The sequence below is a fragment of the Oxyura jamaicensis genome, chromosome 15 (genome assembly GCF_011077185.1).
Source record: "Oxyura jamaicensis isolate SHBP4307 breed ruddy duck chromosome 15, BPBGC_Ojam_1.0, whole genome shotgun sequence".
Lineage (NCBI taxonomy): Eukaryota > Metazoa > Chordata > Aves > Anseriformes > Anatidae > Oxyura > Oxyura jamaicensis.
In genome coordinates this window covers 10,523,072-10,549,115 of record NC_048907.1, presented here as the reverse complement: position 1 = coordinate 10,549,115, position 26,044 = coordinate 10,523,072, and the positions used below count along the sequence as shown (strand labels likewise).

General features: G+C 41.1%; 1 protein-coding gene and 1 long non-coding RNA gene across 10 annotated transcripts in view; one reads left to right on the top strand and one right to left on the bottom strand.

Annotated features, from left to right (window-relative positions):
• The window catches only part of GNB1L (G protein subunit beta 1 like), a 41,048-nt gene extending 26,247 nt beyond the window's left edge, over positions 1-14,801 (top strand). For all 7 annotated transcript variants that reach the window (XM_035340297.1, XM_035340292.1, XM_035340295.1 and 4 more), the window contains 4 exons: positions 78-240; positions 4,034-4,132; positions 8,930-9,145; positions 14,060-14,801. In XM_035340297.1, coding sequence (XP_035196188.1) covers positions 78-240; positions 4,034-4,132; positions 8,930-9,145; positions 14,060-14,326 — 745 coding nt within the window. In that variant the 3' untranslated portion in view covers positions 14,327-14,801. The remainder of the gene's footprint in view (positions 1-77; positions 241-4,033; positions 4,133-8,929; positions 9,146-14,059) is intronic.
• LOC118174725 lies at positions 176-24,682 on the bottom strand. Of its 3 annotated transcripts, XR_004754756.1 has the most exons (5): positions 23,822-24,682; positions 5,133-5,278; positions 4,802-5,013; positions 3,122-3,282; positions 176-642 (listed from the first exon to the last, which is right to left on the bottom strand). It is a non-coding gene; the product is annotated as an uncharacterized LOC118174725 (long non-coding RNA). The 3 variants fall into 3 exon arrangements; XR_004754755.1 differs by lacking the exon at positions 176-642 and having other exon boundaries at positions 2,955-3,282; XR_004754753.1 differs by lacking the exons at positions 176-642; positions 3,122-3,282 and having other exon boundaries at positions 4,460-5,013.
• Between the last annotated feature and the right edge of the window lie 1,362 nt (positions 24,683-26,044).

The window sequence follows — 26,044 nt, the reverse complement described above, 5'->3', positions numbered from 1 at the left end:
CTTTGAGATACCAACCTACAGGAAGCCAGGTTTTTTCAGTCCTGTTGCTCACAGAACAACTTGTTTTATTGTAAAAGCCAGGGTCGTGACCAGAGGATCTGCCTGTGGGACTTAGCAGAGGGACGGACTTCAGTGATGGATTCTGTCTTCACGGAGAATGTGGGATTCTGCAGATGTTCTCTGTTAAAAGTGGCACAGGGACGCTGGCTAATGGCCACGGCAGCCAAAGCGCTGGATGAGGTAGGCAATACTTCTTTTTCTGGTGCTCGGGAGATTGCTTTTGTTTCTTAAATGGGAATGTTCTGAAGAAAGTTCAAAAAGTTCATCATCGCTTTCAAATACTCTGCTCAAGAGAGGGCAGCACAAGGAACCTTCAGGGGTTCTAACCACTAGTACCTGCCAGGAAGATGACTGAATTATATAACTCATGCTCCAATAACAAGGATACCACCCCAAGTTTTGTCTGACATTTAAGTATTTGCAGCTGCTGCTGGTCTTTCATGTGCAGGAGTTTTGAAAACTCCTCTGGTGCTGCTGCTGAATGCTGTTAAAGGGGAAAACAGTCCTTCTGGGGAACTAATGGTCAGAAAGTCTGTCATCAGATGGCGGTACTCATCTTCCATCTCTAGCTGAGAGTCTTGTCTGGTGAGAGAAGGGGAGGTGCAGGTGATTTGTAATGTGATATGTGGTCTTTCACCTCAGGCTAATTCTTTAACTGGTACTTTGGCTGGAAATAGTTGAATTACTATTAGCGGCCAGAGGTTTGCATGGTTTGAAATAATTGTAGGGTTCATTTCAGTTCCTACTGGATAAGTCCATGTCTAATACCCATTATCACACCAATCATTGACTGACAGCTTTATTGGCAGCTTCCACTTGTGTTTTGTATAAATTGTATTTTTTGTTTTCTTTGAATTACGATTTGAGGACATTCTGCAAAAATAAAATAATTCAGATGCTTGACATCAAAATACCAAAAATACAAAAAGAATAAAGAAGTGGCATAAATAAATAAGAGAAATATTGTAGCTTATTGCAAGCTGTCTGTGAATGTAAAAAGTCGCAAGCTTTTCTGGACCCTAGGATGCATATCCTGAAACTGAAAGTTACACTTTCTATATACTAAGTATTAAGTGGGAATGGTGCCTGTATTGCAAGCAAATAAGGACTTTTTATTGTTCAGAAGCTAACCATATATTTAAGTACTTTGTTGGATCACAGCCAGAATGCTCAGCATTTTACAGAACCGAGTAAGCCCATAAAAACAACCACTGTATCTGTAAATAAAACTACTCCAAGGCCCATATATTGTTCTGATCAAACAAGGAACTACCTCCATTTTACAGAAGTGTTCAATAATATTTAACTTTAGCAAAATTGAAAAGTGCATTCTTGTGTCAGGTGGAGAAGCGTTTGTGTCAGGCAAAGAGTACACACGTTCTGTTCATGAAGAATTAAATAGTCATCTAATCCAAAGAGGAGATGTTTCTTACAGCTCAATGTCTCTTACAGCTCATCTCTGTTTTATTTTCATTTGTTCGCTTGGGTCCTGCAAACTGATAATGATTTGCTGTCTCCTGAGGTAAAAGAATCCCACTCTGTGTATGAACCTTTACATTAGAACTGTGTCAGGTTTCAATAAATTCACGTACTCCCATAATATATAGTGCTTCCAAATAGGCAGCACTGTGTGAGACACAGTACATTTGCAGCTTATGATTAAAATTAAGACTTAATAAGTGTTTATGTTTGGCTGGTGCCCAAAGAAGAGTAATTTTGTCTTAAAGCAGGTTCAGTCCATAAATAATGAGATCTGAACAGGCATTTATTTGTTCATGATTGCATTTAAATCACCAATTATGAGTTACACGCACTTTTCTTGCCAATTTGCCAGAAACATGTTAAAAGCTTTATTAATGTGAAAAAGAAAAAGGGTGTGTTTCCTTGTGGCCAGTTTTAGCCACCCAGGAACACTATTAACCTCAGGCAAAGGAAAATCTTTCTCCTATTAAGCAAAACCAATATAAACACAGAACTTCAAGTTTTAGGTTACAGTTGTCAAAATATATGAAATAGTATTTATTTCTAAGGCTCAGTTGCCTCTAATGCAGACAATCTCTGGAACTGTCAATCTAGCACAGGCAGCTCATGCCTGACTGCCTTTTGCAAAAAACTTTTCTCATCTTTGTGTTTTTCTTTGTCCTTTGAAGCCCAACTGTAGCCTTTGTACCAGTTCTTCCCTTTTGAATCAAGATAAAGCAAAGGAAAGGCTTTTTTATTTTTAACCTGCAGAATTGCATTTATCCCAGTGTTTACCCTTCCTTATTACATAAAAGTTACAGTTTTGGTTTTCATGTGATCTAGCAAGCAATGCCCTTTGGAGAGCCAGTGATGAAAGACACAAGATGAGAGCGGGTCATCTTCATATTTATAGCCCATTTCCTGTAATAGCTAACTTGGTCGTTATGTTGATAGCAAGAAGGTTGCCAAGAGAAAAGAATCTTTTGTTAAGAGCATAGCTCCAAAGAACCAGAATTCCCAGGTGATCAAACTTTGGTGTGTTAATAGGTTTGGTCTACACATTGGATGGCTCCGTGCTGTAGTCCCCATCCCTCAAATCTGGAGAATGATTTCCTTCTCCATTGCTAACTGGCTGTAGAAAGTGTTCTGTATATTGTGTTTAGTACATTGTCGACTTGCAGTCCTAGAGTGCAGCTGGCTTTTGGCAGGCTAGCTGACAACCTCTAGAAATAGGAAGATGTTCTGGCAAGCTTTGAACTAAAGGTAAAGGATTGGAAAGCCATTGCAGCTGCCGTGGTCTTGATTGATGGCTCCCAGAGGAGCCATATTTGTGTAATACCTCATCTCAGATGCTTAAGGAAATTCGCATGGCTAGGGCTGTTCAACAACACTATTGGGCCTTTGCACATTCTGAAATAGCCCAGGATGGCTGGTGATGCTGGATTTATCAAATATTTGAAGTCCTTTATTTTTATGAGATAATGTAGACCATTGTTTATTTAATTAAAATAAAACATCACCTGATTAAGTATGCATTTGAGAAAGAGCAATATGAAACAAAATGTTCCTGGAAGCAAATTTTTGATAACTAAGAACTTACCTTTCTCCATAGTTCTAGGCTCAAGAGTCAGTCCAGAGACACTTTTGTGTCTGTCAAGAGACTCAAGACCTTCCTGTGCCAAATTGCAAAGGCAGACTCCCCTGATCTTGCCTGCCATCATCCTGAGGTGGAAATGAGCTACTTCCTTGGCAGAGTAAGGACTTCTTGCCCCATGTTTAAAAAAAAAAAGAAAAAAAGACAGTCATAATTCATTACCATCAGCGCAAGCAAAAGTAGAAGCTGCTATGCAGAGAGCAGGTGTTAAATACAGTATTATCTGACCCTATTCAAAGCAGGGTCAGACAATATTGTAGTAAAAATACCTGTATGCCATCAGTGCTCCAGCCTGCATTACCAGATGATTCTGGTGTTTAAATTTTACTATTTTGTTCATGCATTCAGCCAGTAAATAAAAAAGTCCACCATAGATAGCTAGATAAATAGTGGCTATACATCCACGCAAGCTCTGTGTTACCATGCCAGAACAGAGAAGATAATGCAAATGTCCACAACCGAATGTAACAAAAAACTTAGCAACAAAGACAGAAAAAGACGAAAGGGAGAGGAAGCAGGGAAGTGTTTTCAGATTAAGCGGTCTGCGATATTATCTATTGTGTGCACAGTATCATCCAGTCTATGTGAAGACGACTGTAAAATACAGACAAAAACAGAAGAGCAGAAGATGAAGATGCGTTCTAGCAGTTTTCCCTGGTCTTTCATTAAACAATGTGTTTATTTAGATAGCTGTAGATTCCCCTACCACCCCAGCTTAGCATGTATTCCCCAGTTTCCTCCAGACAGTTTTTACTGGAAGCACTTACACTAGCCTTAATCACCTTAAAAGACTTGTGTTTTTAGCAGCAGAATTTTGACCTGGAGCCTGACCAAATTCTCTTGTTTTCCTGATGTCAGGTTCAGGTTTTGGAGCTACCATCCAAGACATCAGTCTGTACCTTGAAGCCAGAGGCGGGTGCCAAGTTGGGCATGCCCATGTGTCTGAAGTTATGGCAGGTAAGGCAAGAGTGCCTGCTAATTGTGAAATGTTTTCCCTGTGATTCATTTTATATGAAGCCCATGAATCTTTCTTCACTTGGATTTTGATTTATTATCAAACCAATCAAGTAATTATACTATTAAAGGGGGGAAAGATTTGTGAACATCCTTAATGTAACTTTCAGAGCTTTCCAAGCCTTAATGGAAGATTTGCAAATACTCAGGGAAAGCTTTATATCCTTAGGATAGATACAGTTTTTGCATCAATCAAGAAGAAAATGAGTGACTTACTAAAGCCAGTTGTTTGATATGGTTTCTCGCTGTATTAAGAATGATGAGAAATGATTGGGTTACTTAAAAACAGTGATTTTAATGGTAGGTTACATTCACTTCAGTGCCCTCAGGATAAGGAAGCACTCTATGAACATTTCTACTACAGGCATACAGTAGGAACAAATATTTATGGTTGTATTGGCTTTGGACAAAAAGGTAAATGAAAACAGTTAATGAAAAAAACAAAAAGCATTTGCAGAGCATTTAGCAAATAATATTTATGGGGTGACAGTAGTGAAAGGCAAGTAATACAAGAAGGTGGCAGTAGAGGGAGGAAGGAGTTTGTGATTGGCTTTTAATCTTGAAAGAATTGGTTGCAAAGCTGATTCTCTATTTTAACTCCCAACCACATACCACAGGTCTGCAGTATCATCTGAGCTGATTCCTGCAGGTTTGTCTGAAGATTTGTATTAGTCTCAGCTGGAGAAAGTACAAATCAGTTGTGAATTTGAGGCATTAGTGTCTTCACTCAGGGTCCTGGAACTTAGTGAAGTCCAGAGCACTTCAGTTGCTGACTTCAGGCAAAAATAGGAGAGGCCACAGTTCAGGTCCCATGGTGTAATTAGCTAGGAGAAAAAAAAAAAGAAAAAAAAAAAAAAAAAAGGTCAAATTAAGTAGACTGATTAGGCTTTTATTAAACAGAAAGATGTTTATTCTAAAAAGGCGATCAGTGTTCAGTACTCACTGAAATAAACGTGGCTTTCTGTTTCCTGGACGTGTTTTAGTTAGATGAAGATAACTGAGGAAATATTCAGTATAGAAGATTTTGTAGCCTGTATAAGAAGTCCTCTGTCTTCCATCTTTTCTGTGAGCAGTAACATTGCTATTCCTCTAGGAAGCTGAGCAGGTGGAGAGTCTTACTTAGCTAGTTTTTAATTTTGTTGCCAGTGGGGATAAAGCAGAGGACTGGGAATTATGAGAGGTAAATTACTCCATGCAGATTCTGGCTTTGGGAAGTCACCGCAACTTCCTAGACTGCAACAGGCAAGGACAGATAATCCCTTACAGTCTCACAGCTGTATTTGTTCTTTTACAAATATGTGCAACTTAGTTTAAAAGCATGGGGGAGGAGGATACTTTTAAGGGCAAATGATTACATGTGGTACACCAAAGTGATGCTCTGTGTTCTGCTTTGTGGTTTCACTGAAGTGAAACCATAAATTCAGCTAACCCAGCTGCACCCTTTCCTGAATATAGGCAGTTCAGGATTTCTTTCTACGTTCCTGCATTGGGCAATATAGACATACCCAGGAGATGAGCACTCCCCAACCCATCATTTATGGGCAATATGTTGCCTAAGAGACTATTTGATGTTGCTTATGGCACAGTAAATTAACAAGTTGAAACAGAGGCTGACAAGGAGAAAGCCACATAATGGTCTGAAGTAAGTATACTCAGGGTTGTTGTCCAGCAAGAGTCTGGGGACTACAGCCATGTGTATCATCATATTTTTCTGCATGCCAATAGAAAAGATCTATGTATCAGGAAAACAATACACCTTACTAGCAGCAGCTTGAATTAGAAACTTTACTATAGAGTGGAATGAAGCTGCAGCTTATGTTAGACTTGTGGATTAAGCCTTCTCTAAGCAGTTAAGAAGCTGGCAGCAGTTTATTTTGTTGCTTGTAAACTTTTTTTTTTTTCCCTCTTATTTTACTAGGTCTGTCTTAAATGTATTAGTTCATTCATTTTTTTTCCCTTGTGAAGGTTCATATTCTTAAATACATCATCCCTTCAGCTTTACACCTTCCTGCTATTACTAATTGGGTGGAGTAGGATTTACAGGAGTAAGGATAGTGTTCCCTTAATTTTTTTGCACTGCTTGGGGAAGGCATCATGTTGCGTAATGGTGCAAACAAAATAATTCAACAGGAACAATGCATGTAGAAACTGGAAATGCAGAGTTATTACTTTATATAAACTATACCAATTATTCCTGTTGAGCTGACAGCACATCACCTTTTCTTCCTTCCTTGACAGTTATCCAAATGCAACAAGAAAATGTTCTGCTTAGGAAGAACAATGATTTATAATTTAAAATTTCCAATGCAACCAGAACATGGCTGGTGAAGACTTTTCTCCAGAAGTGTTCATTATCAGCAGCTGAAATAAATAGGCAGTTGTGAACCACTGCTTTGTAAGCTCAGGCATCAGTCTGAGAGCTTCCCTCATCTTTCAATAACTGTTATTGTTTAAGTTCAAGTATATGTATTCATTAAAATATGATACATTTAATATAGTTCGGACAAATCAAGAATGAGAATTGTGGTATTTCACAGAAAACAGTACTTTGTTTTCAAGATAGACCAGTCTTCCATCTCACCTACAAATTACTGCTTTTCAAATCTCAGCTAAGATGCCCACAGCAGAAAAAAGAAAGATTTTGCTTGGCATTCGCCATGATGCTTGAGCACCTACCTGTCACTCTTGCCTTAATGAGGGCTGCTGGGTTACAAGCATCTACAAAAAAGTGGCCACCCCATTTTAATTGAGGCAGAGGACCCAACCCTGCCCATCCATATCTTGTTTCATTGGAAAATGAAAGCTCTACCTTCTGTAGAGCCCCAGGGCCCTGGAGGGGTAAGGTGCTCATAGAAAAAGAGTACAAATAATTGGTTTTTTGGTTTTCTGCCCAATCTGGGGCTTTTTTAAACTTAATTGAAGTACCTATGAAATACTTAGCTTGCTTTGAAGGTTTTAACCTTTAGTAAGTATGAAAAAAATCTGGAATGTTTGTTTAATTGAGATTTAAAAAAATACAATTCCCCAACATAAAAAAAAAAAAAAACTCTAAACCTCTCCATCCAAAATAGCTGATGATTTAACATTTTAAGTAGCATATATTTGAGACATATTCATTACTCTGATGTTACATTATTTTGACAGAAAGTTAGTGCCCACTTCTGGGCATTATGAAATATCTTTGAGGGCCTTTTGTAGCCAAAGCGAGGTCCCAGCCATTTCAAAGGAAAAGGGACCTTCAATAACGAATGAAGCTCAGGCAGGATTCAGGGTGTGGGCAGACCCGCTTAGAAAGATGTACATTTTGCCTTGGTTTCTTCATTTTAAGGAGCAATTTTGTTCCCCACACAGTGAGATACATTCCTTAGTCAAACACTACTTTGGGCTGAATAAATCTGAGAAAGAACATCAGGCTTTTACTCAGCAGTTGTATTACCTGGACCACCCATCTCTTGTTAGTTTAACTCCTGCTAGAACAAATAATAACCAGTGGGAGAATGGTCTGGACCATTAATGCAGATGGTGCGCCTTTGGATGATCCAGGTTTGTGTCATGCCAGTGACAGCCAGTCAGTTTGAAGAACCTCATTCAATAATGTGATGCTAGTAAAAAATAAGTCTTTCTAAACATCCTATATTTTGAATTGAATACCAAACAACGGAACCCTGTAGGATCAGACAGGGTTTGGAAATAACTGAATAAGCTATTGGATGCAATTCTTAGGTTAAGATGTCCCTGCAAGAGGTAGTTGTAATCCCACTGTCTATTTTGGTGGGTTTTCTCCTGTTAAAGAAATAGCTGGTATTAACAGATGCCTGTTTTTTAGTTTCTTTTCATTAGAGATTTGCATCTTCACTCACATAACCAGTTACTGCTTACAGGGTCATTAGTCTTTTGGCTGGAGCAGTGATGAATATTTTCCTTAAGTGTGACATGTAATCCAGTAATGTTCCCTTCTTTGAGTTATTTCAGAGGCTTAAATAAATTAGGTGTCTGCCCAGGGTGCCATGCCCTTTGGCCTGTGACATCATTAATCAAAATAGCTTTCAATTGGTTACAGTGGGACTTGGACGCCTGTTAACCCCTTGGTGACTCACCCAGAGATTCCTGAAGAACGGATCAGTGTTTACCTTTAAGCACTACCATGCACTTGCGTAAATGAGCCATATGTGTAACCCTACCCTTGGCGATGTGAAACTGGACTCTTAAAGCATGGCACTTCTTGCAGTGTCCATGCGCTTTTGTGTAGCAAATAAATAAATGATTAAATAAAAATAAAATGTACTTAGAGCACCATTACTTGAGGCATAAGTAACTTTTTTAAGGAGCACAAGTGAAGTTTAGGCCATGAAGAATGCTTCTGAAGACTTCAGGCAGTCTTTTTTCAGGTGATACAGATGGCAATAGTTTGGATTTTCAGTAATTTTCTGTATGTGTATATATATGCATATATGTTAGATGGGTAGTATGTATATCAAATATATAAGTTTATACGTAGATACAGATGCCATACATGCATGTTAGCAGTTACCCGGTAACATTTTTTGTAAAAACACAAATGGACCACAAAGATTTTAATTAATGGTAGCATTAATATTCAGGCTTCTAAACTTTTCACATCAACACCAGTCAGCATTTTCATTTATTTTCTCGGTGCTTGAACTAAAACCTATTTGGGGGGTGTTAATTTTCTTAGCATACTATTCACTTTTCAAACATTTTTACTTTTCTCTTTATCAGATCAACTGTGGTTCCCAACCGTTGCTTCTGGCTGGCTATGAAGATGGATCAGTGGTCCTTTGGAATTTGTCAATGGGAAAAGTGTTGAGCCAACTTTTTTGCCACCAGGAACCAGTGATGAGCCTTGACTTTGACTCAGAAAAGGCCAAGGGGATCTCGGGCTCATCTGAAAAGGTGCTTAGCATCTGGATCCTCAATGAGCAACAGAACCTCCAGGTCAGCATCATTGGCCCTCTAGTGTCATTTATCCCACTTTGCACTAACAGTTTGATAGACTAAAAAAATATTTAGTCATGAAGAAGAGTTGTTGCAGATCTCTGGCTAATTAATCACAGACTGTTTAGAATGCTTGTGCTATGTGACTAGACTTAGCAAAAGATGGTGAGGATTTAAAAAAAAAAAAAAAATCACACAAAAAAAACCACCAACCCTCTCTCACATGTTTCTGGTTTTACCAAAGTTGCAACAGGCACACAGGCCTAGCATTACTCAAGGCACTGCCTCTGTATCTTCATTTATCATGTTAGTAGTATCCAGCTCTCCGAATGCCCTGAACATTATAAATGACTTATAAAAATGAGAAACAAAGGATTGCTTTTCCAAAGGTTCTGTTGAATGCATAGAGCTTTCCTTCTGCTGTGGGAAAGACAGGAATATTCCATTAAATTCTTCACAAACAAAAGAAGAGGCATAGCCCGGCTAGCACCAAGAGGGCGTGATGTTTAGGCAACTAGCTTCCTTTTGCACTTGCAGAGCCCTAGCCAGGGACAGGGAAAATAAGTTAATTGGATTATATCAGTTTATGTCTCAGCTACACATACCTGGAATAGCTGGTTCAGAAGTAGGTCTCATAATCACCAGTTCAGTCTATGCTAGTGAACAGCAATAAATATCACTTAATCTAGACAACTTCAGCAAGTGTTCCAACAGTGCCATGGGGTTAAGTAGGTTTTAACTAGGTGTGGAAATGAATTGTGTAAATAAAGGTTCATGAAAGTGAAAATGGCCTATCCATAGCCCCTTTACTGCTGAGTGCTCTAATTTTTATTTTAAGTGGCAGTTGTCCCCATAACACACGGTGAAGAGGACATGAAGTGCAGCCCCTGTGTGCCCCTGTATCATTCTCAAGAAGAGAGCTACTGTATGTACTAATTCATGAAAGAAAAATAATTGTTCTTACAGCTTGCAGCTTTTGGGGATTTTTTTTTTTTTGGTAGTGTGTTGAGTTAATGCCATTTCCTGAACAGAGTTACATGAAAAAAATGCAAGTTTGTGGGCAACTGACAATAACACATCATCAGCTGTGGGACACTGTGATGGCATATGGTCTGTTAGGTATTACCAGAGAACTAGTACTTAGGGCTCAGTCTGCCAATAGGACCCCAGTTCATGGTGTATGAATGGTGTATGCAACCAAGATGAAGTTTGGAGGACAAAGTGCTCACCAGGTCCTGAGGAGAAAGTCTGAACTTTAACATGCAGTAAGACATGAAGTAAAAGAGGGACTCTAGACTCTGAATTTAGTAGAGCAGTTCTAAGCAAATATGATAAAGAAGAGTTTAACAAGAACAATACACACTTGTCACAGTTTGGTTTTGTCACTTCTGCACCAGCAGCCCCTTGGTCTTTCTGTCCCTATTGGCACCCACCTGCACGTGGAGGACATAGCTCAGGGAAGGAGGAGGAAGGTGAGCAGCTAAGTAAGAAACTCAGTACTGTGACTAGTTTCCTATGGCTGTGGTGTCAGAAATTGGACACCGCGATAGCCTTAAGGCTTCAAATACTGTGTTGGAAAGGAAGCTGTTCCTTCATATTACTTATAGCATGGCATTTTCCTAAATTCAAAGAAAATACTGTTCTCCACAGCACATTACAGTTCTGAGTTAAGTGTAATACAGCGGTGCAGGCATGATTCCTGGGAAAAACAAAAAGTTGTTCACCTGAAATATTCCAGTTACTGTTTTCCACAGGGTGTTCCCATTCCCAGGACATGCAGAGTCAGTTACATCTTCAGCACATCACACTAACAGCCAGTCACATTTCTCAGAAGAAATTTAAATGCCAAGTATTATAAACCATAAGTAATGTCTCTGTGCTTGATGCATAGTGTGAATTCCCTAATAAAATGCATTTTTCATATGAGTACTAGAGATTGTCAAGGACATAGATTAAGGTTTTTTTTTTTTTTTTTTTTTCCTCTCCACTATTGCATTAATAATATAAACCAGATGGGGAATTTTTTTCTGGCATTCCAGTTACCTTAGGTAATGGTAGATGTTGGAAAGCCACTCAGTGGCACATTATTTTTATTCTAAAAGGTTTTAATAAGTAAACGTGGTGCATAGCTATCTGCCGTTGGAGAAATAATGACGCAATGATGGTACTTCAGCTCTGTTTTCAGTGGCAATGTTCCAGTGTGTCAATGAATGGATGATGAAGGTAACTTCATAGTTTATCGCTATGGGGAAAGGCTGGTGTATTGTCTTCTACAAGAAAATTGCTGAAATCATCACTGTCAGCAAATGACTGGATTGGTTATGAGCTTTCTGATTTGGCTGAGATAGTATAATTAAGTGATGATATTTGTGGTGGAAGAACATAGGAGGTAAACAGCTTCTGCAGGTGAATAAACAAAGGAGAACTAAGAAATCTGATAATCACAGAAGCACCTTTTTACATATATACAAGAAAGAAATTTATGGAAGTAAGTACCCAAGTTCTGTTGGTTGGGTTGCTGAGTTTTTTCCCCTCCAATGCTAAAGCTAAAGTTGCTGCTCTGACAGCTATTTTTCTATAAAGAATAGGGCTTAAAGATATGATTTGGGTGTAGGAGAGAGATATAAAGAAAAAAAATCATAGATGGCATGTGTTAAGGAAGGCAAGGTGGCTATCTGTTGGCTTTAGCATGTCAAAATTTCTTAATGTATCTGCTGGTAGATGTAAGCATCTTTGGTCACAACTGCCTGAAAGCAGGTCACCTGCTTTTTCCTTTGTTTGCTTAATTATAAGTTGGTTTTCCAGTTAGGAAACAGTGTTGGTATGCCTTTGACTACACACAGTATTTGGCTGTTACTGACTGGATGGCAAATCCTGGTAATAGGATTTCACCTGGGTGCAAGTATCTTGAGCAAGTTGTTCTTTGTTTTTGTCTCTCACCTCCTGTATTTGCAAATCATGCACAAGTGCCCACTGTTCCCTCATGTTCCGTAGCCAAAAGGCATTACCATTATAGGCTTCATTTTCAAGTTGTAGCATGCTGATGACATGCAATTTCTCCCAGTCGTCCTGATTTTGCTTTATGGATCTTGCCCAAATTGACAGTAATGATGGGAAGCACCACACCCAGGATTGGCTATAGCCATTAGCTAACAATCTCAGTTACAGAGTAAGGCCCATCTTACTTCCATCTGACAGGCTGGTGATGTAACAGATACTCTGCTTGCCAGTGCACATATGCCAACAAAAATCCTACTGAAGCCATGCTGCAATACCATAACTGGGGAGTTTGGAAGAAAATACCAGCAAAGAACACAATTTTAGAGTAACATCCCTCCCCTCTACCCCCCCCCCCCCCAGGCCCTCATACAGCCTTCTGCTGCTCATCAGACTTTAGCATAATTTGCTGTCCCCTGTTCTGAACTGGTTGAAGACACATTTGTCAGGTTGTGTTTAAAATAGGGGTGTTTGGAGCAGGCAAGAAGCATGTCAAGTTTCATTTAGCCTTTTTTCTTACTGAATTTGCACATCTCTTGCTTTTTGAGTTGTTATACAGTTGAAAAGTAACTGCTTATAGCTTTGTACCTGAAAGATTCCAAGATCTTTTCAGCTGCACCTGAAACCAACTTGGACGTATATTTCTGGAGTCGCAGTTTTCTAGATTCAGTATGACAGTTATCACAGTCTGCAATTAATATATTCTGTAGATTCCTGTACTAACTATGTGTCATGGAATGTCCATCATGGGGGAAAGTTACTCAGACAAAAATGTGTTTTCCCATCCCTTCTGTCCTCAGGAAAAGAGCAGACAGCATGCAGTATATTAAAATGTAAACTGAATTACATTAAGCTTTAGTACAAGATAGTTACACGTTCAGCCTTTAGTAGTTGGCAGCATTCATGTGTCATTGCCAATTGTAATCTTAAGTTGTGCTTATAAATAACAGCACATTAAGATCAGCATACAGTCAAAAGGTGTCATCCACATTATGACAAAGTTAGGCTATTTCAACCCCCACACAGTGTGATGCATACACTGCATGTGTTTCAGAAAGAGACTGCTGACTAATGTAAGTTATCTGAGGTGAGAACAGCAAAATTGTATTATATGGAGTTTTTCCTGCGCTTTAGGGGATGCTCATGACAGTGAAGTGAAACTTTTCAAGGGCTAAGTCCTGTGCCCAGTGCCTCAAGAAGGAAGCTAAATGCCCTCCAGTTTAATCGTACCCCTCAAAAGCTTGTGCCCCAGTAGTCTCCAAACAGTAACAAAAGGCTTCGAAGATTGAAATCAATAACTTGTTCGTAATCCCCTTCTTGGAATTTGGTGTAAATAAAAGTCTCTGGGGAAGCAGTACTAGAACTATAGATTTCCTGACACTGTAATATAATTCCTGGAAGCATTCCTTTCTCAAGACTGTGGTAAATGCTACCACAGCTTATGGAGGCTTTTGTGAGAGGCCACAGTAGTAGAAATAAGTAGCAGGTAGTTTAAACATCAGCTCAGAATCTCAGCATAGGAATACTGCAAAAGCAGGGAAAACACATAGCCATAGCTCTGAACGTTACAAGAATAGCTGGAAAGGCAAAGCTGTGTAGTCCAAGTCACAAACTCATGCCCTTGACTCAGAGCTTCACTTGTGACCAAACATAAATAGCTTTAAATGCAATATAAATTAAAAACATAAAAGGGATGCTTCTGTTTCTAGGGAATGCTGCTGGAGATGGATAGGCTCAAGTTAAGTTAATTGCTCTCACTAACACATTGTCCACCATGTGGTGAAAAGTTCCTACTATCTGCATGATACCAGTGTGTATATGGGTGGGTACTCTGCCTTCGAAAGTCCCAGAAGGTTCTGTTTCCTGTTTTCTGTTGGTTTTAAACAAATAGAGCTCATCTATAACTTTCTCACACAGGTTCACACAACACACAGACTTGTCAACGCTGGCATATCTGATATCACCATCCGTCCAGACAAGAAGATTTTAGCAACAGCAGGGTGGGATCATCGCATCAGGGTCTTTGGCTGGAAAAAACTGAAGCCCTTAGCAGTGCTTGACTACCACACGGCAACTGTCCATTGCGTGTCCTTCTCGGATCACAAAAACCCTAGTGAGAGACTACTGGCAGCTGGTTCAAAAGATCACCGCATCAGTATCTGGTCAATATATACACAGACGTGACATGGTCTGCGCTATCAGGGCCTAGGAGAGTAAGATTGGTGAAGCAAATTGCTGTAATTCAAACCTGGATATGGGGAAGTAGTAGAATATATTTCCAGGCTAAAGTGAGAGTCCCTGGAAACTGCTAGATTAATTTTTATGCTGCTTGTTCATGTGGCAAATTTTGTTTCCCAAAGAGGGGAGTTGATTTTTTTTTTTTAATTTATAACAAGTGGAACAAGGCCAGTCTTGAACAAAGACACAGGACAAGTCACTAAGTTTTGCTACAGGTTTTGCAACAGCTTTTGTTTGGCAGGTTGCTTAAATAACTTGTGCCAATTTCTGGAAAAAGGACTGGAATCTCTCAGACGGCTGTGGGGGCAGAATATGTCTGTTTGTAAGTCATTTATGTATCTAAGAATCTGAATCACTGTAAAATATCACTTTTATGAGAATTTATACCCATTAAACCACCTCCAGTGGTTTCTCATTGTCAGTTACTTTTTCTTCCCTGTAACTGAAAGGCTATCAGAACAACCTTGATTTGTTCACACTCCTGTCAGTTTCTAACTTAAACCAACAGCCAGGAATGTGACTAGGGACGGCCTTTGGCATTTATGAATTTCATTATGTCTCCTGTCACCTCAAGCCTCACAATTAATCACGAGAAGAAAAGGAAAAAAAAAAAACACCTTCCCCTGCACTGCACTGCAAAGCTATATAAAGCCTTTTACAGAGCCAGTGCTAAATCCTTTCCATAGACTGACTAGCTGAAGGATTTAAACTCAGCAATCCAATTAGCGCCTTCTCCTTAGAGAGTTAGGGGTAAGTTTCAGCATGGCAAGTCTGGGATTCAGCTATACAACTCACATTAGCATTTAGGGGAATTTCATGGATAAATCCTTATCCACACTGTGCAAATGGATCCATTAACTTGTCATCTCTACAGTCATGGAAACTGAAATTTATTCATGAAGAAAGTTTTCTGAATCATGAAGCATTAGCATTCTTTCAAAACATACTAGACATACAACAGGCTGTTCCGGGATAACTTACTGTTGCATTCAGTCACAAAGTTGCAGTTGCAACTGTCCAATTGAAGCAATTAAACAAGTGCCAATTTGTTGAAGGCATAATTTAAAAAGGAGGTGTTCTAGAAACTAAAACTCAGCTTTACAAACTGGAGTGTCTTGTGTCCAGGCTGTGCACTGTTGATATTTTATTGGAAACATTTTTTATCTGCCTCTGTATAGGGTGGGACATCAAAGAAAAAGTCATGAGAATTGTAGCAAACAGCAACATCAAAAGATTTCAGAAATTATTTCACGGAAAACACACATGCAAATTAAGGTCTGGATCTGCTATCCAGCTGTGAATTGCAGGCAGAGGGTTGAACTAAAAGTCTTAAGCACCAAGCCTGATGTTCTTGCTATTACAACACAGAACCAGCATACTGTTACCACGCTTTTCTAAATAAAACTTGGCCTTACACCTTTTGTAGTTCAATGACACTTCAAATAATTTGTTTCTTTGAGTATTTCTTTACTATTAAGTAGCTGCATGGAGGATCACACTGCAATTGAAAGTTAAAGCCTAAGTTGGAGTGACCTGAGTCAAATGGAGGTGCCGGTGTTCATTACTTCTACCAGACACAATTGTGTGGATGATAAGGGCTCTGTCTCCACCATCACCCACCTCCCGTGGAAAGGAGGGGCTGCCTACACCATACAGGAATCTCCAGGCTAGCAGCCTTGTGGAACAGGACACAGGCCTTCTCCACAAACCTGCTGCAGGAAGAAACCTTTTTTTCTTTTTAACACACCCCCCCATCCCTTCTTAAAGTTGGTGTACAACTATATATAGCTATAATAGGCTACTTATATGCATACACAGAATATATAACTACAGAAAATATTGCCATGTGTAGTCCAGGGACCTGTCACGGTGTGTTTGCGAAGCGCTCGCCTTTCAGCTGTCCCACGCTGTAGTGCACCGCACGTGAAGCCTGCAGGCAGCCTTTAGACTGCTGCCTCTTCTCTTCGGGGCATGCTATGTATACAAGACTCAGTTAAATTATGCTGTATGAGAATGATTTCACACTTTTTAACCACATGTAGCCCAGTGGTAAGCACTTAAGGTTTAGTCTCGGTGCCACTTAAGATTATAAATAAATCACTTACATGAGATGTGTTAGAACCCAAGTCCCCATCTGCTTAGGAGAGCACCCTGCCCACTGCTCTCACCTGTGGAATCGCTGCACCCTTTTATCAACAGCCGTGCTGTGAGAGATGATGAAAGCCTGTGCCCTGAAACTACTGTCAAGCTGGTGGCTGGGTAGGTACTGCCCTGAGCTGTGAAAAGACAGCTTTGCACCTTTTCTAGCATGGACAGTGTCAAAAATTAGCACTCCACACCCTACCTCCTGCCCCCTCTGCTTCCTGAGGTGCAGAGCTGGTGCAGTCCTTCTGCTGGGTGTTTGAGCACAGCCAGGAATGCCCCCTTGGGACACCTGGGCCACAGGCATGGAACTACCCCATGCTGGAGCCCAGCATCAGTGTTCAAGAGGCATTTGGATAGTGCCCTCAGTAGTGTGCTTTAACTTTAGCTGTGAAGCAGTCAGGCTTGGTGATCTTTGAAGGCCCCTGCAACTGAACTGTTCCCTCTTGTTCTATGCTAACATGCTTTTAGACTATCAGCTGAAAAACTTAGCTACAGAGCAAAATTTATTTCCATGGTATATCACTCCAAACAACAACAACAGCAACCAACACCCACAAACATCCCAACTCTGAGGACACACAGCAAATCCCTGAGTTGTGAACCCACACTCAGTTCTCCCCCTAGCTATTAAAAGTTCCTTTCCCCCTCTTCTTCCTGATGGACTTGAGAGCTGCGCCACAGCAGCACTGCAGGTGAGCGAGTAGCCTGGAGGGAGCAAGCATTCCTCTTCTCCATGGCAGCAAACAGCAGCCTTCAATGTTGGGCAATTTCCACAGAATTCAGCTGTAGGTTTTACGCTCATCCAGCAGACAAGGAAAGGAAATCCAGGGCTTGCCCATCTTGAGTGAAAGGTTACTTCAGGCAATGAGAATGGCCAAACTTGCTCCCTTTAGAGAAGGAAAAAGCACTCTCACCTCCCCTCCTGTTAACAAGAAAGGGCAGTTCTGCCACCAGAGCACTGCAAGCAGCAAGAAGCCAGTTTCAGGACTGGACTGGGTGTTAGGATGCGAGCCTCCGCAGCATTTTAGGGCAGCTCCATGCTCAGGACACACCCCTTGTTCTTAACACCATTTACCAGCACCTAATGCTACCAGGGCTCCAGCCCAGCCTGGCGTCTGCTCCTGGCACAGCTGGCTGATGGGTTGGGGCAAAGCCACCCCAAGATGTATTTCCCTCATGTTCTAGGTCTCAAAACAGTATGTAAAGTGGGGCTGTAATGAAGGCCTGCACACCTTACAGTCACATTTATAAAAACTTCTGATGCAAATATTGGCACTGGTGGTAGCCCTTCCTTCTTCCCTAGAAGACTGGATTAATACCTTAGTAAGGTATTAATTATTAGTCTTAGTAAGAGTGCTAGTAGATCACAGCCACAAAGTTAGAAACTCTCAAGTATATCATTTTCTCTGAAAAAAAATGCCATTTACTGTCATGGTTGGTCTATAGTAATTACGGAGATTCACAAGGGCCATCGAGATTTACTAATAGCTCTTTTGGAAGATATGCTATGTGCCTTCAAATCTAAATAATTGCCTTTTGCTAGGGGTTAAATATTTATGTTTGTCTGACTAGATAGATTTAAAAATAAACTCAGTCCTGCAAGCACAAATTGAAAATGAGGGCACGAACTGCATCTATAATCACACTAGCGGACAGAAACAGGTAAAGAATTTCATCAGCTTCAAGAGGAAGGACACATGTACGTCGATGTGGTTGCACAGACCCATCCTGTACTTACTTGCTTCCCTTCCCATTACCAAAGCACTAGCCATATAATACTTTTGCATGTTATATCTATTAATTCATTATCACTGTAAATCACTATTGGTTTTTTAAACAGTAAAGGGATTTTTTTTTTTTTTTCACATTATAGTTTCCTTGAAATGAGCAACCAGACTACATTAGTTTGATTTAGAGTTGAGCCTAAATACCATAGTTTGAATGTGAATTACAGTTTTCTAGAAGTTTATTTGCTTAAGGAGCTGACCTGGACTTTCCCAAAAGCAGAATGATTTCCAGCAGGAAGGACAGTCTATGTTTATACAGACTGTAAAATATAGTTGTCTGATTGCATCAAGAAAATTAAACTATTTTCAGGAAAAAAAAAAAAAAAGAAGAAAAAAAAAAAGAAAAAAAAAGTTTAAGCTCTTTACAACTGTAACACGAGCATGGTTATCTGTCAAGATTTCAGCTGACTTGCTAGCAGGAAGGTTGTGAGTAAAGAGCCACCTTAAGCTGCTGGAGTTAGCTCTGGAATCTCACCTGCCAGAAAGGAATAGGGCTAGCCTGTACCTGGCCTAAAGGATTCAGGAGTGAAGGTGATGACAGCTAAATTATTACAAAAGGCTTCCTCCCAAGAATCACTGTCTTTGGCACTGTGAGAGGGAAGAAAGCAACCAGTATTCATAAACTAATAGAAATAAATCCCAAACACTAGCATTTGTGCAGCAATTACATGGAATATTTATCACCACTGGAATGAATGGTGATCTCTGACCCACTAACATTTTCTGCAAATGAATCTATTAGTTCCAGCCCCTTTCTCTTATCAGTACATGGGCCATAAAGCATTGCAGTCCTAGGTGCAGATGAGCAAGGGAAGAGAAGATTAATTGTATTTCCAATAATGAGTGAAAAAGGAAGTAGGCTGAGGGCCTGCAACAAGACAGTTGTTAAATTTAGGCCTATATGTGATGCAATTGCAAGAAATTGGTTTCCTCATGCAAGACCAAGAAATTTGGTCTGTGCAGCTTGACTTGGGTCGTTGCAAAGGTTTGAGTTGCAAGGAGCAGATTTTTATAGTTAAGTCAATACTGGCTTCTGGACTGCTTTGGTTTTTAGCACATTTAAGATGCATCTACAAAGCCAACTTCTTACAAATTCATAAATCTTTTCTTTAATGCAGCCTGCCAAGAACAAAGATAGAATACTGACTACTGCAGAAGCCCTGTTAGTGATGTAAACCAAAGGACTAGGGATTAAACAAGGATTACTGAGCGCTAAATCAATGTGTTTCCTTTTCTGGCTGTGTGTCTGTGGTGTGAAAGTATGGATCATTACATAAAACATGGCACATGACTGCCTGTATTAATACTCAACAGTATCAACGCACCGCTGAGACACAAGGTTTGATATTTAAGCATGACTGTTCCGTGTACTAACAAAAAAGTGATGGCAATGAATAAGGAAGAAGGAATGGCTTTTTCTGTTGTTTGTAGTATTCCGGAATTCCAGTCTAGATCCCCCTACTAGAGTAATTTTCCAGGTAGGCCTGCCTGTGTTTAATCCATGCACTACTCTTTTGGGGCATGCTGCTGGAGGTTTATTTTATAATGTGAAGAAAACTAACAAGAATTAAGATCATAGTATTTTTTGGCAATTCATTTGAGGATCTCACAGTATGAAATTAACTACAACAAAAAACATGTGCTGCCCTATCAGATACAGCAGACAAATATCACATTCTAAATAGACTTAAATTAAAACACACTAGTTGCAAGACTTGCCAACAATACCAAAGGAAGCACAGAGCAAGCTGGCAGATTCTTTGTCCCCTGACCATGCCACATACTCCCATCCTTTTCGGTCAAGACATGACCAGCATTCTGATTGGGCTTGTTAGTCATGCAGCCACTCTTGTGCATGGTTTTATTTACCACCCCCCTTACCAAACAGCACAGAAGAACAGGTTTGGGTTGAGCCAACCACTCCCCTATGCATTTTTAAGACATTGGCTACATTTACTCAGCCTATTATGAGTTTTTTTCCAGATTACTGACACCCCCCCCAATACACTAACTAGTGACTCACACCATCAATACAATCCATCACAAAAGCTTTGACAGTGTAATGTATTATTAAAGCACACAGTTGGGGCCATAGCCACATAATTTCTCAGTTGCAAATGTTGTGCTCATCTGATCAGTGGTATGAAATGTATCTGTGTGTTCCATCAGCATTACTGCATAACTGCTTTATTCTGACTTCTCTCAGAGGAATTTGACTTGCTGTTCAATATTGTAAGACAGAAAGAAATGAGGAGAGCGGGAAAAAAGCAGAAGAAGCATCATGCCCCTATAAAATTAGGTGTTCTAAAGATTCTCAAAAGCAGGAAGACCCTTGAAGCAAACCACCTCCAGCAAGGTGCCAAATGCCTTGTGGGAAAAGGGCAGTGTGGAGGAAAAGTACCTAGACAAGCAGGTGAACCATGCACACCAGCTTCAGACGTACTTGCTGTCACCCTCCCACCATCCTTTTTAAAAAGGTGTTGGACCATTAGGAAATCCTATAAGCAACAACCTGCAGCTCTAAATAAGCCTGTTCTCACCCAGAGAAGCATATGTTTATTGCTCTACTGTGAACAGCCACAACGCCCAATGTTACAGTGCCACTGGAGATACTAGCAGGAGGGACTGAGTTCTCGGAGCAGCCACATGCACTGTAGAAGAACCAGCCCAGAGCAGAACTGACCAACTCCTTACAGGAGAGCGACACAGCAATGCAAATATTTGTTCTTACAATTGTCTATTTTGATTAGAAGTTCTAATTAAGAAAAGCTGTTACATCAAACTGAGATTACAGCTGGATGCTGTTTCCTCCCAGTTTTTATTCAAAGTGTACATAAACTGGAACAGCAAAAAACTATAGAAATCCTGTGGCACTTTCTAGACAGCAATGATCTCTCTGTCCTACCAGCTGCGGGGATGATTGATCCTGATTATGTCCAGATCAGGGAACGTAGGGAGGATATGAAAATGCTGAGCCAGACCTGCTCTGTAGCTCTGACGTCTCATGCACGCGGAGGTACATTTTCCAGGCACCCGTAGCGCTGCTTGCTATAAACATGTTCCGACATAGGTAGGAGGAAGGCTGGTGCACTGGGACTCCCTTACAATTTTAAACATGGCACACTTTGTGGACATGGCATTTGTCTTGATGGTAACTTGAAAAGTTGCCGATATGAGATCTCAGTGATTCATGGATAGACTATTTTCACAGAAAAGCATCTAGGCTGCTTTTAACACAATACTTATGGTAAGTATTGTCTTTTCAGATATTTTTTGCTCAGATATTTTGATGGCATGCAGACTTGACATCACACTAAATAGAGACATTGGGTCTTTATAGTGTTATCTCCTGAGCCCATCTGGTTTGAAGTAGCTGACAACAATCAGGAGAGAGAATAGAATGAAAGACTCACTTCATGTTTGCTGAAATAAAAGAAACGCATAAGGCAGCGCTCAAATGAAAGCAGCCAGGGAGGGAGGGCTGCTGTGCTCCCCTTGCACTGGCCCTCCCCTGCCCTTTTAAGATGTTGGGAGCTGGAAGGCTTCGCCCTTCCACAGCCTGCTAGCTGAGTGCTGCCCTGATGTGCACAGAAAGAAGGGGAAGCGGCTGCCCAGCAGAATGAGGGACAATGGGAACACTGAGGAAGCAGAACAAGAAAGCAAACACCAAAGCAGAGCCCTTGTCCATCAGCCAAGCTGAGGCCATTGAAAAAAACTAATAGTGCAAGCACCCTAGATGAATGTGCTTCAGTAAGTTTTACATGTTGTTTCTCCTGTTTTTAACTTCCTTTTGCAATTTACAGACACAGCCCAGGGACTTCAGCCCAAATAGCCAGGCACTTAAGCAACTGCCTGTTTGGGAGACACAGGGCACAGTGACAGCGTCAGCAGCATGTGGCCCTCCTGAGCTGACAGAAGTGCCGTAGTGAGTGCACAGCTGGCTGCAGTAAAGCATACCCCTTTCTCCCACAGCGCCCAACGACCACGACGCTCCTACAGGAGTTGCACAGCGCCGTAACTACAACTCAGGCTGGAGCAGCCATACAGGGGCACTTGATTTCTCAGGGAGGTAAACCCCATGAAACATTCATCCTCTCAAGGAGGTGATGAGAGGCTAGCCTTTACCAGCTACAGCATCCCCCTGGAGCATCAGCTGGAAGTTGCTATACAGGCGTCAGCAGTTTTACACCGTGGAGCAAGTACTCCAGAAAATGCACATGGTCCCTTTACCATTGCACTGCTCGATATCCTTACCGAATTAAGTCCTAAATGTGACTTATCTGGCTTTTGTTCTTAATCACTTTGTTGCTAGTTCAAATTTATAATTTCAACCTAAATAGAAGCGAGTGATTTATTGTAATTATTTTGTAGAGGCTGCTCTTCATAAACCTTTTTTAAAAAAAAAAATCTGGAAAAACATTTAATTTCCCATATGGAAAGAACACATTTATCATACTTTACTCGGATATACTTGGCCAACTATTGCACATATATGCAAAACATATGTGACATACTCGAGGCCGAATTTTATAAAACAGAAATGCTATGAAATGTGATATAATAAATATATTACACAGACATATGTGGCCAATTTATAAAACTATAGTATCTTTGGTAAATTTACAATAGGTCATTTCCATTAATGGGGGAGAGTAAATGCATTTTTCTAGCATATGCAACACATACAGGACTTTGCATAGATTTCCTGAAGGGAGATGGGCTTTTGAAAAGCAGGAATTTACATGTACATGTATAGCGAATATGGGACATGTCCACATTTTTCATTGATGTATACCTTCAAAACCAGCTCTTGCTTTTTGCATTGGACAAAAAACAAAGTATGAAATAATGTGCTTGGAGATTAGCAAACCTCTGCTACACTAACTAGTCCTTCTCACAGACAATGGGTGTCTGTTGCTTTAATTGGGAACACATTTTAGAAGTACGCACTGTTTATGATAAAGGCCATTAATAGAAATCTGTGGGCATGGTTGCTTTCATCTAGTGTGAAACACTCTTGTAAATTAAATATCTTTCCAATCAACTGAATTGGAATAATTGAGGAAAAAATGCATGTGTTTAGAAAAGTGTTACATACATACTAGTTTGTACACTATGCTGGCTGGACTTAACGTGGGCTAATAGCAACAGCTGAATTATTGCTGGCTGATTAGCCTCCCAATTCTAACCCACGGATTACACCACTTCCTTATTCGTGCCTGTGTTCTTTAAGGATTAAACCCTGGCTTTCTAAAACAAATCGATATTTTTCTCTCTGGCTGTCCATTTGCAAGTTTGGGCAGACGTTTTCTTAAGGGCTCGTTTTCCAGGTGTGCCCCGTCTAAACCGTGCGATGCACAGCTCTTCCCTCTGGAGGGAGCTTGCCCTTCAGGCACCGGAGCCGTGGTGCCGGGATGCCCACACCCACTGTCCCGCAGCCCCACCAGCAAAAAAAGTTTGTTTGAAACCCGTCTCGAAACCGAACAACAAGAGGAAAGGCAAAACGAACCAGAACATATGCACATGCACCCGCTTCCACCACCCTCCAGCCCAGCCGCGTTCAGCAGGCTCACAGCAATTTAAGCTCCTTAGGCAGAGATGCAAAAACATGATGTGCAGGTATGGCTGCGTTAGCTCTTCCAACACTCCTCCGGGCTGCAGCAATCAGCTTCTGTCGCCCCAACCCCACCCACAGCTGCCTAATTTACTTAGGAAGGCTACAGGGATCCCTTTACACAGGCAGAATTTGCACTGCACATGAACGTGCCTTTCCAATTCCTTTCAGATGAGATCCAGGTGTGACTGCCCCTTACCCACGCATCACCAACTGAAGTCCCTCTGCTGGGGTGGGAGAGGCTGGCCTGCCAGGGGGCTGCGCGCCAGCAGAGGTGACCCAGTCATGCAGCTTCATGCACCATGGCTCGTCCCCAACATGTGGGAAACCCTCACTGCCCTCCAGAACACCTGTCCTGGGTTACAGGGGGCTGCTGAGATAAGGGGAGCCTGTAATAGAGGAATGTCATGCCAGCAGTCCAGCAGAGTGGACCTGCCCCACTTGGGCAGCAGCATGGCTCTGCTCTAGGCCTTGGCCTGCCTCTTGCAGGGGGGCTGCTGCAGTAAGTGGTCCCATGGCATTGCCCCCCCCCCACATTCCCTCCACAGAGGAGTGAGGCATGGCAGGAGCCAGACACTACGCAAGGGGCACCAAGGACCTGGGATTTACAACACAACCTTTTTGCTTTGTGCCAGCTGCCCACAAACAGGCTATGATCCCTTGTCTCAGGGCTGAGGGTGCCTGCCATCGCTTGAGCCTAATGCTCATTTATAATGTCTTTATTTCGGGGAAATGGAGCAAAGATGGGGGAGAACACAGAAAGCTATTCCAGGGTTGCTGCATCCTGGTAAAGGATGCAATGTGGCAGAAATAAACAGAAATCCAGCAAGAGCCATGAATATCTAAGTACTATGGAGGTTGGGGGCAGGGCTCATGGTGGACAGAAGTCTAGACATAAAGACCATTAGGGCTTCCATGAGAAGCACGAATCCCACCACACACACAGATGATTCTGCAGATGGATATTTACTCTTTGTCGCCATATATCTGGATCTCAACATCAGACCAGGCTGGGAAAAAAACTACAGGGTTACATAGTCATACAGAGAAAGCAGTGACCAAACCAAACCCAGACGGCATCTCACACAGCCTGGCCCAGTGGCTGCAGAGCGACCTTTCACTCTTAGTGCGGTCCCTGGGTCGCTCTGCACAGACTGCAGCATGGAGGAAACCAAAGTAGGTGCTCCCCTGGCAATGGCCATACATGTGGGTGCTTGAGACTGCCTTAAGAGATCCCAGCCCCCGCGGAGACTGAGGGGCACCTACTGGTGACCCCCTTCACCATTCACCCAGAGGATTTCTAGGGTCTCCCTGAACAGAAGGAAAAAATAAAAATAACATTCGCAAAGTGTGTGAACAGTATGCATGAACGCTGCAAGCACACTGAAGTCTTACCCCCAAACTCTTAATCCTACATTTAATTTAGTCAGATTTACTAGGAAGGAAAAACAACAAAATCCCCCAAACCCTAGGATATCCCCTTTGCTTGGGTAAGTGATCAAGCAAACATCTCCCCTGTTTCACCTGTGAGTGCCTAATTCTTTATTTACCCACTGGAGTGAGTGATGTCTTTTTCAGACCTTTGGAGCAATCAGTAAATTCAGTCTGTAACTTTGGCAAATGGAGCCACATGGCTCATTTATTCCCTAGCCCTCTTTGGGAGAAACAACGGATGCTTGTAACCTTGGTGCTTGGGCCTGTTTTACTAGCAGCTTTTAAATATACAGTGTTACATGTGACTTGAGGCAACCGTAAGTGGAAGTATTGTCTAGAAACGCTGCAGATTTCTTTCAAGTATGTGCCATGGATCTCGGTGACAGCATGTACTGAGTGAAGTTTAAACATACATGTAATCAAATCATACAAAGTCATTTTTCAAATGAAGCTGCAGTACATATAAATATGGCATGGCCTGTACATGATACATCTTAACTAACCGGCTGAGAGGTAACATGAACTTAAAGTATTACAGTTTTTCTGTGATTTTCGTAAGACTTCTGCTGCCCAATGTGTTGTGTTATGAGATTGTTTGTGTTTGTTGTGATTTTTTTGTTGTGACAGAAAAATAATCCTGCATGTTTCCCATCTCTGGAACACTCCCACACAGTGAGACAGGTG